We start from the raw sequence: 12,994 nt of genomic DNA on the forward strand, positions 1-12,994 counted from the left end.
TGTGCAAATGCAACTGTTAAGTCCATATAATTTTTACACATTTTCAAAAGTCAGAAATGAAGCACACATCTTTTTGTTTTGATATACACGAAAACATTCATTTTATTGCCATTTCATAGCAATGAAGCAAAGTTTGAAATAAAGAAATCCGACAGGTACAGATGATATGTCTATAGTACTTGGTTTAAATGCATTTATGACTGCAATTCATAGTTAACACATCTCAATTTGCAGACAAAACTATCTTCAGAAATTCTGAAAAAGAGTAACAGAACATAGTTTTGCATTCGTGGCATGTCAAATACGTCAGTAAAAGAAATACTTGCAAGTTTAAATTTACAAACGGGAAAAGGAACATGGGCTGATAAATGATTAAAATGAAGAGTGAAGAAACATAGTGGCGTCCGCAAAATCAAACTGCGTAATTTAATAAATATTGACGCATAAATTTTAAACAAGCAAACATCGCTTCTCTTAATATCTATCAATATTTGATTTTATTTCTAACCTTGAAGTTTAAATCTCCTCATGCATAACGACAGGAACGACAATGAAGACTTACCATCATAATTAATTTTACCATCGTTGTCTATGTCTGCTTCACGTATCATATCGTCGACCTCTTCATCTGAAAGTCTTTCTCCAAGATTTGTCATCACAAGACGCAATTCTGTTGCACTTATGAGTCCATCTCCGTTCTTGTAAGTGAAAGAAATACATGTTACTAGTGACTATATTTTTCTCAAAAGAAACGACATAGTTTTATTTTACAAACTACTTTTATCAAAAGTATGGTAATTTGTTTTTCTTCTAACATAATAAGAAAGTCAAAAGTACCTCGATATTAAAAGTAAAAGTAATACTTATTGCTGCTACTTTCATGTAGTCTTTCTAATGCTACTGTATAAGACAGTCCCTCTAGTCCAAATACATTTGAGCCGCGCCATGAGAAAACAAACATAGTGGGTTTGCGACAAGCATGGATCCAGACCAGACTGCGCGGATCCATGCTGTTCGCTAACAGTTTCTCTAATTGCTATAGGCTCTGAAAGCAAACAACATGGATCCTGACCAGACTGCGCGGATGCGCAGGCTGGTCTGGATCCATGCTGGTCGCAAACCCACTATGTTGGTTTTCTCATGGCGCGGCTCATTTCATGATCAAACCAGGTTTGCAGTACTTTGGCTTGGTTGCGTTCCATGCTCTAAGAGGATATTCTAACACAGTTTATGAATGTTAGCAACAGCCATTAAGTGTCGTAGCCTTCCGTAGAAAGTCGCCATGCTTGGTAGTAGTTATCGGTACTTGTTGTTTGGGATCATTGAGTTTTTTCAATGCCACTTCTGCTACTGTATAACAAAGTTCCACTAAAGTCGTTGCAATGGGGTTTGATGTGAGTTGTGCATTTCATCTACCCAAATAAACTGAGTCTTCTATAATTTTGTTTTGTAACGTTCCATGTAGCTTTAAAAGGATTTTCTTTCTTCAGAATATTTGATGAAGAGGACAATTATACATTATTGATAAACTTTCTACCAAGGGACTACTACTACTAGCTTCTTAAGCTGTCATATTAGCCATAATGGTTTATTACTCCTACTTATACATGTATTCAATACTTATCAACACAAGTAACTACGTCATCCCATATCTGCTAGTGTGGCAGAGTTAAATTCTTCCTACGTATGCATATAACTGATTTTAGGTAGCTTTGAATTTCTAAACATTTCAAAGCTTCTGTTACAAGCATATCAAATATATTCATCTAATGCTAAAGTTTTTAGGCGAATTGGTTTTGCTTTTTTTCTGAAATCGCCAAACCTTTAGGTCAGAGACCACCAATTGCAAAAAGTACAGGGAACTTACTGGGAATGAGGTAAGTGTATACCTGGGAATAAGGTAACGTCTGTGCGTTCTGATTGGTCAGTCATGTAAACAAACCCAGGAAGTGATCATTTTTTCAAAATTGATATTTTTTCACTGCATTTACAGTATTTTATTATACATTTTGAAAAAATTTGCTACATTTTATGTGTATTGAAAAACGAATTTCTCCCGCCATGTCAATGATGTAAACAGGGGGTCACCTCATTCACACGAAAATTACTTAAATAAAGTATCACTATTCATATGTTTTTCGTCCGATATTTTGGTAGAACTAAGATAGTTCTTGAACAACTTTTAATTAGATATACATGTTTCGATGTATGGAAGGCCGTACACGCCATAATGTTACAATGTAAGTCTATGGGAAAACAATTGGTGGTCTCTAACCTATAATAGAGCTAAAACATGACTTTCGTCGGAAGCCATCACAGGTAATGTAAATGGCCACAAATATGTCGTAAATGATGTAGAAAGACGTTTTCGTGCAAAAATAAGCGTGAAATTTGATCTTTTTTTTTAAATTGTGGCTTCTTTTTTTAACAGGTGTGCCCATTTTCATCTGAGCGTTTGGGCCAAAAAGGATCATTTTTATCTCTGTAATGTTAGAGAATGATCAAAATTATTAGGCCTTATTTCTATTTTTTACGGAATGAATCGTATTTCAACTTCCAAGTCAAATCAAATGCAGATAACTGAAATTTTCACGAAAAGATGCAATCTGACGACGACAGGGACTGAGTCTGGGCATATAAATCGACAGGGGGTGACCTCAGTTAACTGTCCATATCTTTCTTAAAACTGAACATTTCTTGATGAAACTTTGTAAGACATTTGGTATTGGATCATGTTTCACAATATCACTGTAAAATTGGAAAACGTGATACGAAACATTCATCTATAGGTCAGAGACCACCAATTCCAAAAAGTACAGGGAACTTACTGGAAATGAGGTAAGTGTATACCTGGGAATAAGGTAACGTCTGTGCGTTCTGATTGGTCAGTCATGTAAACAAACCCAGGAAGTGATTATTTTTTCAAAATTGATATTTTTTTCACTGCATTTACAGTATTTTATTATACATTTTGACAAAATTTGCTACATTTTATGTGTATTGAAAAAAAGTTTTATCAAACGAATTTTCCCGCCATGTCAATGATGTAAACAGGGGGTCATCTCATTCACACGAAAATTACTTAAATAAAGTATCATTATTCATATGTTTTTCGTCCGATATTTTGGTAGAACTAAGATAGTTCTTGAAAAACTTTTAAATTAGATATACATGTTTCGATGTATGGAAGGCCGTACACGCCATAATGTTACAATGTAAGTCTATGGGAAAACAATTGGTGGTCTCTAACCTATACCCATACTTATCCCGACGTCAAAATTAGACAAAGGAAATACAGCATATACATGAAGTAAAGGTACTTCCGACTACATGCAGTAAATGATTTAACTAAAAGTATACTGGCTTTAGGTCATGATCAAAATAATTTGTATTAACCACTTCTAACTTTCATTTGGCAATAAGACAAAGTTCATCAGTGTACAACATGCTTAATTACCAGGAGACAGTATCGTAACACAGGATGTAGTACATCATTCGTACACTAGTTTTTAACCTTTACGTAAAATATGGAAGTAAACAGTGAGGTAATACCATTGCGATTGCTTTAAATGCATAGAATAATCATATGAATAAAAGTATGATAAACATTTTGCTAGCATCTGCTGGCATCTGTTATATGAGATCATTACTGGACAAGATAGGCTGATTTTTTTTTATATATTGGAATAAAGGACATTGTAATCTAGCAAATGCCTTGATATACAGGAACGCTTACGCAGTCAGATGCATACATACCCTGTCAAAAACCCTAAAAGCCTCTTTAATGTCTTTCTCTGAATCTGTGCATTGCACATTCTTCGCCATCATCTTAAGAAATTCAGGGAAGTCCACCGAATCATTACCTTGAAAACATTGTTAGATACAGTACTACAGTGTAGGCCTACTTATAATTCGCTAAATTTTGGTAACACTTATTTTGAAAGAAAAGTGCGCGCGTGCGTCTTTGCGTATGTTTAGATTTAGTGTGTTTTTCAAAAATTGTTATCAAAATTTATTCAACATATATTTCCACTGAAGTAAAGCCAACTGTATTTGAAAAATGCTTTTCTATTTGGACTTCTAAATTACATTAACAATAATATAAAACTACTTAAGCTTTTGTACCACTACTAAAAGGGGATGAAAATCCCCGAGACGGTAACGTCCGTATATAGTTATTCGTCTTTGTTGTCTGCAGAAACCGAGGACATTTTTTCGATGTTTTCCGGTTCCAGTTTATGTACAGTCCGCAGACTGGTTGTCTGCATGAGCAACAGAGCACCCCGAATCAGTCAGAGAAATTCGTAAACCGTGTCAACATGATTCTTTTATTTCTTTTCCGTAATGAAAAAATGTATATGCAACTGAAAACACTTTTTAAACAGCGAGGAAGTGTAAAGGCCGGCAAGTTTCTGCTTGGAGTGCAAACAAACAAAATATATATTTAAATGCATTTTTTTGGTTTCAGATCTGTATGAAAACAATTGAGTATCTCTTCTTTGTAATTACTCAGCATTATGTTTTTGATATTTACAAAATGACACAATTTAAAACCCCACCATCAGCGTCCACCTCATTTATCATGTCTTGTAGCTCAGCTTCCGTAGGGTTTAAACCAAGGCTTCTGATCACAGTTCCCAGCTCTTTTGTTGAGATCAGTCCATCTCCGTCCTTGTCAAATAAATTGAATGCCTCCATGAACTCTGAAAAGTAATAATATTAGAGCAGCTGTACACATGTTGAAAAACGACGTATATGATGTACGATTGAAAAAGAAAACATGCAGTTTTCAGTTTTCTAACGTTCTGTCGTTTGCACAATAATGTCGCACTTCAAATCCGTGAAGTTTAGATTAATAGTACGGCTTTAAAATTATAAAATGTTGTATTATGTAGACCATCCTGGCAAAATGAATGGATATATTTGAGATTCTGTTAGAATCTGACCATGACGGAATAAGCATAACGTATAGGCTTTGCACAATTGAAATATAACCAAGGTCCCGTATAAAGGTGAAGCTTCTACTTTACATTACTTCGCGATCGTGTAATTAAAGGTTTAGTTTCTTGTTAATTTATTTCCGTCCTTCAAGTAAGCATTTTATACAGGGCTGAACTTCATGACCTTCTAGAGGTACTTGATATTGAAAGAAGAAGGAAAATGTAGATATTTAACACTTTTCAGATTATTTTGGTTTTAATCTCATCTGCATTTTACTCAGTGTTAATTTATGTTCGTCATGGTTTTATCATATTGCTTTTAATTTTGGCATAATTTATGTCAGTATGTCAATCGGTAAATGACTAAAGAGCTCTTTACCCTCAATCTGTTCCTCTGTTAATATGTCAGCCTGGAAAAAAATGCAATGAAATGTTTGTAGAAATAGTATTATACGAATTAAAAAGACCGGGGAAGGACATGATAATGAACTATAACTAAAATACGAAAGAAAAATGCAATAACAAAGTATGATTTTTCAAAGGTTGACAATATCTGATATAATTTAACGACTTGGTAACTGATCTTGGAGGTCTATAGAAAGTGATATTCACCGCAAAAATATGATATATATATATATATATATATATATATATATATATATATATATATATATTTATGTCAAACACTAGCCAGTCATATTCATATTAACGTGTACTCCAATCAGTCTTTTGACAAAAAAATGTGTAATAACTGTTTATAAACATTTTATGAACCATCTAACTGGGATATTAACCACACTGTTAATTAAGTGTAACCATAAAATAAAACAATGGAGAGGACTTCAATAAGCCTACTGGCTTCCAGTCCAATCCAGAATTTATGTATGTAAATAATCATTTGAAATGTACATATTGGGAAATAAAATATGTTTAGACCAAAACAATTATTGTATGATAATGTCGGCGAATATGCAAGTTTATGGACCTTACCAAGATGATATTCAACTTGGCCTGTTGGCATTGATATCACGATAGTGAGGTCCGTATAAAAGGGTTATTATAATAGTGGCTCGATCTAGGATGCTGTATTCGGCTCAAGTGGATTTTTTTTTATCAGACTGCATCTCATGAGGCGCACAATCGTGCGCGCCGAGTGTGATCCGACCTTGCAAAATCCACGAGAGCCGAAAACTAATCCCAGATCTAGGTACTGTTATAATGACCCTTTTATTATATACCTCCACCTTTTTGTTTTGTGTTTTGGTCCTGAACGAAATCTTTAATGTTTATCGATGTTGAATGGAACTTAGTGAAGTTTTTATGTGTGTTATTTATAGAACTGTGTCAGGTCTTGCATATTAATGAAAGTAGTCTGGCAACATACCAAAGGTAGGCTACACTTCGGATTTTTTTCTGTCTGTTCGTATTTACTTATGAAATACAAGCCGATTTTTGAACACAATTTATATACGTATATAATAAATTTGTATATTCACCTCATCGTCATACAAAAAATGTTTATTATTCGGGCTGACATTTGTCATTTGTTTTATTTGCTTAACAAATAATGAAATAGAGTAAACTTCTTAAATAGGTTTTAATCATTACTTTCCGGTTGGATACATTGTTTTAACGACAAACTTATAACCATCTACTTTGCCACTATTAGGAATGTTTGTTGGTGCGGGAATTTCGTAACGATGATACCCGCGGATGTTATTTAAAAAAGTGTTTCCTAGATCGGGTCAAACGAATTGAACATTTGTCTGCGCGGTGTTTTAGAAACGAATTACACCTAGCAGGCTGTTCTATAGACTTGTTACATTGGTCGTTTATTCAAGATATTAAGATATTCATCAATTCCCAAAATACTGTTTGCAATTTTTACAAACAGATAGGTTTGACTTCTCCAATTATCAGAGTTCATGAAGAACGGCGATGGAATAAGCCCCTAAAATCGGTGCTTGGAATGGGAGGAGGAACGTGAGGGTGTTGCACATTTCATGACCTTTCATGAACAGCCTCAGTAAAAATATTGTATTTTAAAACTGTCAACTCATACAATATATTCGTCGCGGGTCCTGTTTTGACGATGACCTATTTCGACGCCATCTTTGTTTTCCTTCCCAATCGCGCAAGCGACATCGATGACGTCACTTACTATACACACTACTGTAGTACACACGTTTTACTATCGCTTACGAAAATTATGTGGAAAGTGAGGGATGCAAAGGTAAGAATTATCAGATTTGATTTTATCTATTAGATTTTTACCTGTTTTAGCTAATGCAAAAAAATCCTAAACTTTTAAACCTATTTTCTTTGCAAAAATAAGCGTGGGAAAATCCATGACCTCCGTCTGCTACGCTCATTGTTTTGTTTATTTGGTCACGTGACAGTCATGTGACCAGCTAGGCTATTTTTGTATTTTTTTCACCCTTGAGTATAGGGTACGCGGTATATCTGTTTAGTGCGTTATATGTGATATACTGTTAATTGAAATTTAATTGGATGTTTATGCCTTGTAGTTGCATGGTTAATGGGTGGGCATGAATTAGTTTAACTGTTATTCTTTTATTTCAGATACCACAGAGGAAGTACAGATGTTATTCTCCAGCCTCAATGGTAAAAGCCTTGGAGAAGGTCAAGCAGACAGGTGCTCCTGTCAAAACCACAGCAAGGGAGTTTGGCATACCCGAGGCCTCTCTCAGACATAAGCTCAGTGGCAGAGTTGACCCTGAAGCTAACATTCTGGACCACCACCTATGTTTTCCCAAGAGGAAGACTGCCATTTTGTGGACCATCTGAAATTTATGTCAGAGTGTGGATATGGCTATAGCAGAGCAGAAGTTGTGGACATGGCAAGTGAATATGCTATATGCCTAGGCAAACGCGACAGTGAGCATCCGCTTTCATTGAAGTGGTTCCGTGGATTTGTGTCACGTTGGCCAGAACTCAAGGTATTGAAACCACGTGGTCTGGAAATTCAGAGGGCTAAGGCAACCACTGTAGACTGTGTGACAAAATATTATGTAGAACTTGGATCCATCTTGGACAAGTACAGCTTGAAGGACAGACCTGAACGGATTTACAATGTGGATGAGAAGGGGTTGTCTACTTCCCACACCCCACCAGCAGTGGTTACAGGTCTTAATTTCAAACCTCAAGCTGTCACCTCTGCTTCCAGGACACTTGTGACTGTGATAGGCTGCGGTAATGCCCTGGGCTATAGTGTGCCACCTTTCTTCATATTTCCTGGTGCAAGGATGAGGCCTGATCTGTTGGAGGGTGGAAGTGCAGGGACTGATGGGACTGTCACAGAATCTGGCTGGAGTAACAGCACTGTATTCAGAAAGTACATTGAACATCATCTGATTAAATACTTACCTGAACGTTCTGTTGAAGACCCTGTTCTTGTACTCTATGATGGACACAAGTCTCACATTAATTTGAACCTGATTGACTGGGCCAAGACACAAAATCTGATACTGTTTATCCTCCCTGCACACACAAGTCATGTTTTGCAGCCGCTTGATTTTGGTTGTTTTGGACCATTTGAAAGAGCATATAGTGCTGTGTGTCACAAGTTCATGCGTGATCACTGTGGGCAGAGCATTACACGATACAATGTTTGTTCACATGGATGCTCCGCTTATTCAAAGGCTCTCTCGGCTAGTAATTTACAAGCTTCATTCCGCAAAACTGGTATCTACCCTTACAACCCCAGTGCTGTTGATCCATCCAACTTCAAGCCGTCTGAGGCCTTACAGCAGGAAACAACTCCAGAGATCTCAGACAGCCAGCATACCACTTCAAAAGACCCTTCACAGTTTTTTGGTTCTAAGGCTGCTCAGATCACTTCAAAGAAACCTCCCACTAAGAAACGGCGGTATCTTAGTTCTGTTGTTAGTGGTAAGGCCATCACAGAAGAACCGGTGATAGAGCAGATTAAGGAGCATGAGAAAGCCAAAGCCAGGAAGCCCAAGTCTCAGAGTCAGAAAAGTAAATCTGAACCTCAACCTGGACCATCTGGTACTGCAAGGCCAGTAACAACTTCTGCTGACAGTGATGTCTCACTTGATGAGGAATCTGACACTGATCTGTGCTGTGTATGTAACTTGTTTACCCCACAAGAGGTCCGCCAGAGTACTTCACTCATATTTGTTAAGTGGGTACAGTGCACAAAGTGTGGACATTGGGTGCATTTAAGGTTTTGTACCACAGTGAGAGTTGTTAGAAGGGGGGATGAATTTTTATGTAAACACTGTACTACAGAGGAGTAAATGAACAGTAAATCAAGTTAACATAGTTATCATGTACATGTTTGTATAATTATGTTGTGACTATGAGGTAAACATAGAAATAAAATTTAGAAAACCCATTTATTTATGTCTTAACATATTGCAGAAGCGGGTTGCAGATACTGGTGGATAACGTAAGTATCAAATTTATGGTGTACTTGTTCCAACACTGTGTTATAAAGATATAATTAGGCAGCCAATCAGAGGCGTCGTTTCAGGTCACTCTCAACAAATATGGCTGCTCTCATGCATGGTTGAATATGACAGCTCAATGAAAAATAGAAAGAAAACTTGGCTTGGTTGTACTATCGTTTTTTAGTTCAAGGTTTGTTAAATCTGAATAAGACATTTATTAATTAAAATTAGGTATTAGCAGTGTAAGGTGACAAGTAATTCCTTAAGGGCGTCGAAACTGGTCACTCGAGGATATCAGGTCACCTTGTTATTCAAATCTGCTCCTTAAACATTTTGCGATTTTAGAATTCATGTCTTTACATTTATAAATATAAATATAGTAATAAAGCATGTTTTAAAAAGATAAAAAGTAACAGTTTTCCCTGACTTTAACAAAACATGTAACTACAGTTAATACATACAGGTAATACAGAATGAATTAGTACCTACCATTTTTAAATTGTCCATCGTTTAACTAGCATGAATGTGGAGTTTATGTAAACATGTAAATGTTTTTATGAGACATGAACAAAATAAACTATTTAAGCCGGTTCATTCCGCAGAGAGGCTTATACGCCGATACAATGCACCCCAAACTGGGTTATTTAAAATGTGTCCATCGTTAATTTGCAAAAAAGGCAGATTTATTGGTCTGAATACGACCACCTGGTCCGCGTGGTGGCCTTGTCATCGGATAAAATCTAAAACAGGTGTACATAAGTGAAAATAAAAGTTCCACGCATTCATCAACAACAACAAAAAATAAATAAATAAAAACAAGCTTCAAAAACAAATGTGAATTGACTATTTTCTCGGTTAATTAGTGTTAGCAATTTTAATGCAGAAATGAATAATTCAAACAAAGATATCTTAAAACTGACTTAAAACAAATGTTTTAATAAAAACAACTTGTCGATTTTGTTTTGACACCAAAATATAAGTTGTGAGAATAGCAGACGCAACAAGGGCGATATCCACCAACACATAATACCATATAGCAGTTACTGAAAGGCATAAAAGGCGAACGACTAAGTATACTTATCACTTAAATACGCTTGATATTAAAACAAAAGTATAAAAATAAATTGAAGACGTAACACGTGACAGACAAAACATAAATGGCGTGCTTACACATTATATACAGTTATTGACTAATGAGCCATTGGACATGATGTGATATTCACAATATTGCCCTCTTCCGGTGAATATCCTATCATATCCAATTGCTTATCAAATCGTTCAATATTGCCCTCTTCCGGTGAATATCACATCATATCCGATGGCTCAAGAGTCAATAACTGTTTTATTATATGGGTTCAGGTTAATGAATATTAAGTAACAAACATCTGTTGCAACATATTTAATGTTTGAAAGTAACAGTAACTGTGTGAAAACTTATTAAAGTTTAAATGAAGACACTTAAAATTCCTAGAATAATTGTGTATACAGTTATTATCGCTGAAATATATTGTAGTTGATTGTAACCTGAGCATTTTTGCTAGTATCAACCTGTAGCTGATTTTTCCCACTGTTCATATTGTAACTACAGTTCAACCTCCATTCTATTTTTAGAATGGGGAAAAACCACTAACCATTTTTTGAAAGATGATGAGCGGTTTCGACCAATGAAATTTAGGTTATTTTTAGAACATAAAATAATATACAATTACTGACTCTTGAACCATTGGATATGATGTGAAATTCAGCGGAAGATAGCAATATTGACCGAGGCGATATAATGTGATATTTACCGGAAGATAGCAATATTGGCCGAGGCGATAGGCGAGGTCAATATTGCCCTCTTCCTGTGAATATCATCATAATATCAAATGGCTCAAGAGTCAATAACTGTTTTATTATATGGGTTCAGGTTCATGAATGAAGAAACAAATATTTGTTGCAGCATATTTAATGTTTCAAAGTAACAATAACTGTGTGAAAAATATTAAAGTTTAAATGAAGACACTTATAATTCCTGGAATCATTTTGTATAAAGATTCTTATCGCTGAAATATATTGTAGTTGATTGTAACCTGAGCATTTTGGCCAGTATTCATTGGCTGAGGTAACAGCTGTAGCTGATTTTTTTTTATTGTAACTAGAGCTACATGACAGTTCAAGAACATTCTATTTTTAGAAAGTTATTGGGAAAATCCACTAACCATTAAACATGAAACATATTTTGAAAGATGATGAGCGGTTTAGGCCAATGAAATTTAGGTAATTAGATATAATAAAACAAGTTATTGTTTGATGTTTAGTATTGGTGAAACCTGCAATAAATGACATAGTTTAGGAGAGGATGAAATTCGTAGATATATCATTAAAACATCAAAATAGGCATATTGTGCCATTCTGAGAGGTTGAGTTTATCTGCTTGTGTCCATTTATAGACTACTTCTCACTTGCGTGACATTTCGCATTGGATTTTGCTCTGTTTTTTTGTTTGATCCAGAGTCACATCGACACAGTTTAGGTCAATTTCCAACCTTTACTTTGTAGAGGAAGACCCTAGTTCCTCCGGATACTGCTGAAGGCATGGGTGGACTCCTTGGTCAAACCAGTTACCTTCTGTAAGCCAGCTTGATGACTTCATCTTAGGAAGAACTCTAATCCCAAAGCTACGTTTTAAACCGATACCGGTGAGGGGCAATAGATTCAAAGTCATCGACCTTATAGACTCGGCCACAGAGGCCCCTTAGTGGCAGAAAAGACGACTAGTTTATATAAAACAATACGTACCTTTAGATCAATTAATAATCTCTTTGTGAGTGAAGTTTTAGAAAACGAAAAAGGTATTCAGGTGGTATATATTGTTTAAAATAGATTTGCTAAATTGTTTGATTGTCTGAATTTAGACAGTTAAGCTATTTAGTATTCCTTTACTCTGTACCCTTTCTTACCTGTTCTCCGCAAGTAACTGCCAACTTAACCACACGAATTGGAGGCGTGGACGAAATGATTTAATCACAATGTCATCTTTATTCCTTCATCGAATGTCGCGATATGATCTCAGTGGTTTTAAAGTATTTAAAGATCAACAAAGTCCTTTCATATGCCTTAGCAATACAAGTCGTGTCGCGGAAAGCGTGATTTTTTGAAAATACATTAATATTCATTGTAATACATGGCATGATACTTATAAAACCAAGATATTTAGCTCTTAGAATAGACCACGATCGCCATTCCGACGCAAGGCCTCTGTAATAGCACCCTTTAATTGACCATAAATGTTTAGTTCGATGCTTTTAGTATATCCGCTGTAAGCTGCTGTAAATTTGTTCCTAATCTTAAAACTTTTAAACAAAGTGTTTTATTACTGACTTAAGGAATATTTCAAAATCAGCTTCCTTTATGTTAGCTGATTAAAAATTATTCGTACCTTTACAGCAATTAAATAAATTCTATAAAATAGAAAAGGTGGAAACTCCACAGGTCGTTCAACACGATAAAACGGAGAATGTTGCAAACTATGGTTTGATTGAGCCTGTTCGTGGACGGTAGTGGAAATGGATGCTACCGTCCACGCCTCTAGGTCCGGGTTGAGCATAAATCCATAAGATGCGCAAACATTTATTC

General features: G+C 35.6%; 2 protein-coding genes across 2 annotated transcripts; one reads left to right on the plus strand and one right to left on the minus strand.

Moving 5' to 3' along the window:
- Positions 1-223: 223 nt before the first annotated feature.
- Positions 224-6,441, minus strand: LOC123544881 (calmodulin-A-like). The gene is made up of 6 exons (XM_053548200.1): positions 6,437-6,441; positions 5,320-5,435; positions 4,560-4,703; positions 3,757-3,863; positions 563-698; positions 224-255 (listed from the first exon to the last, which is right to left on the minus strand). Exons 1-6 carry the CDS (start codon positions 6,439-6,441, stop codon positions 224-226), a joined length of 540 nt encoding a protein of 179 aa, XP_053404175.1.
- A 1,312-nt stretch (positions 6,442-7,753) lies between these two features.
- On the plus strand, positions 7,754-9,223 carry LOC128558655 (uncharacterized). Its single transcript, XM_053548840.1, has one exon. The coding sequence runs from the start codon at positions 7,754-7,756 to the stop codon at positions 9,221-9,223; it is 1,470 nt and encodes a 489-aa protein (XP_053404815.1).
- The last annotated feature ends 3,771 nt before the right edge of the window (positions 9,224-12,994 follow it).

The sequence above is a fragment of the Mercenaria mercenaria genome, chromosome 1 (assembly GCF_021730395.1).
Source record: "Mercenaria mercenaria strain notata chromosome 1, MADL_Memer_1, whole genome shotgun sequence".
Lineage (NCBI taxonomy): Eukaryota > Metazoa > Mollusca > Bivalvia > Venerida > Veneridae > Mercenaria > Mercenaria mercenaria.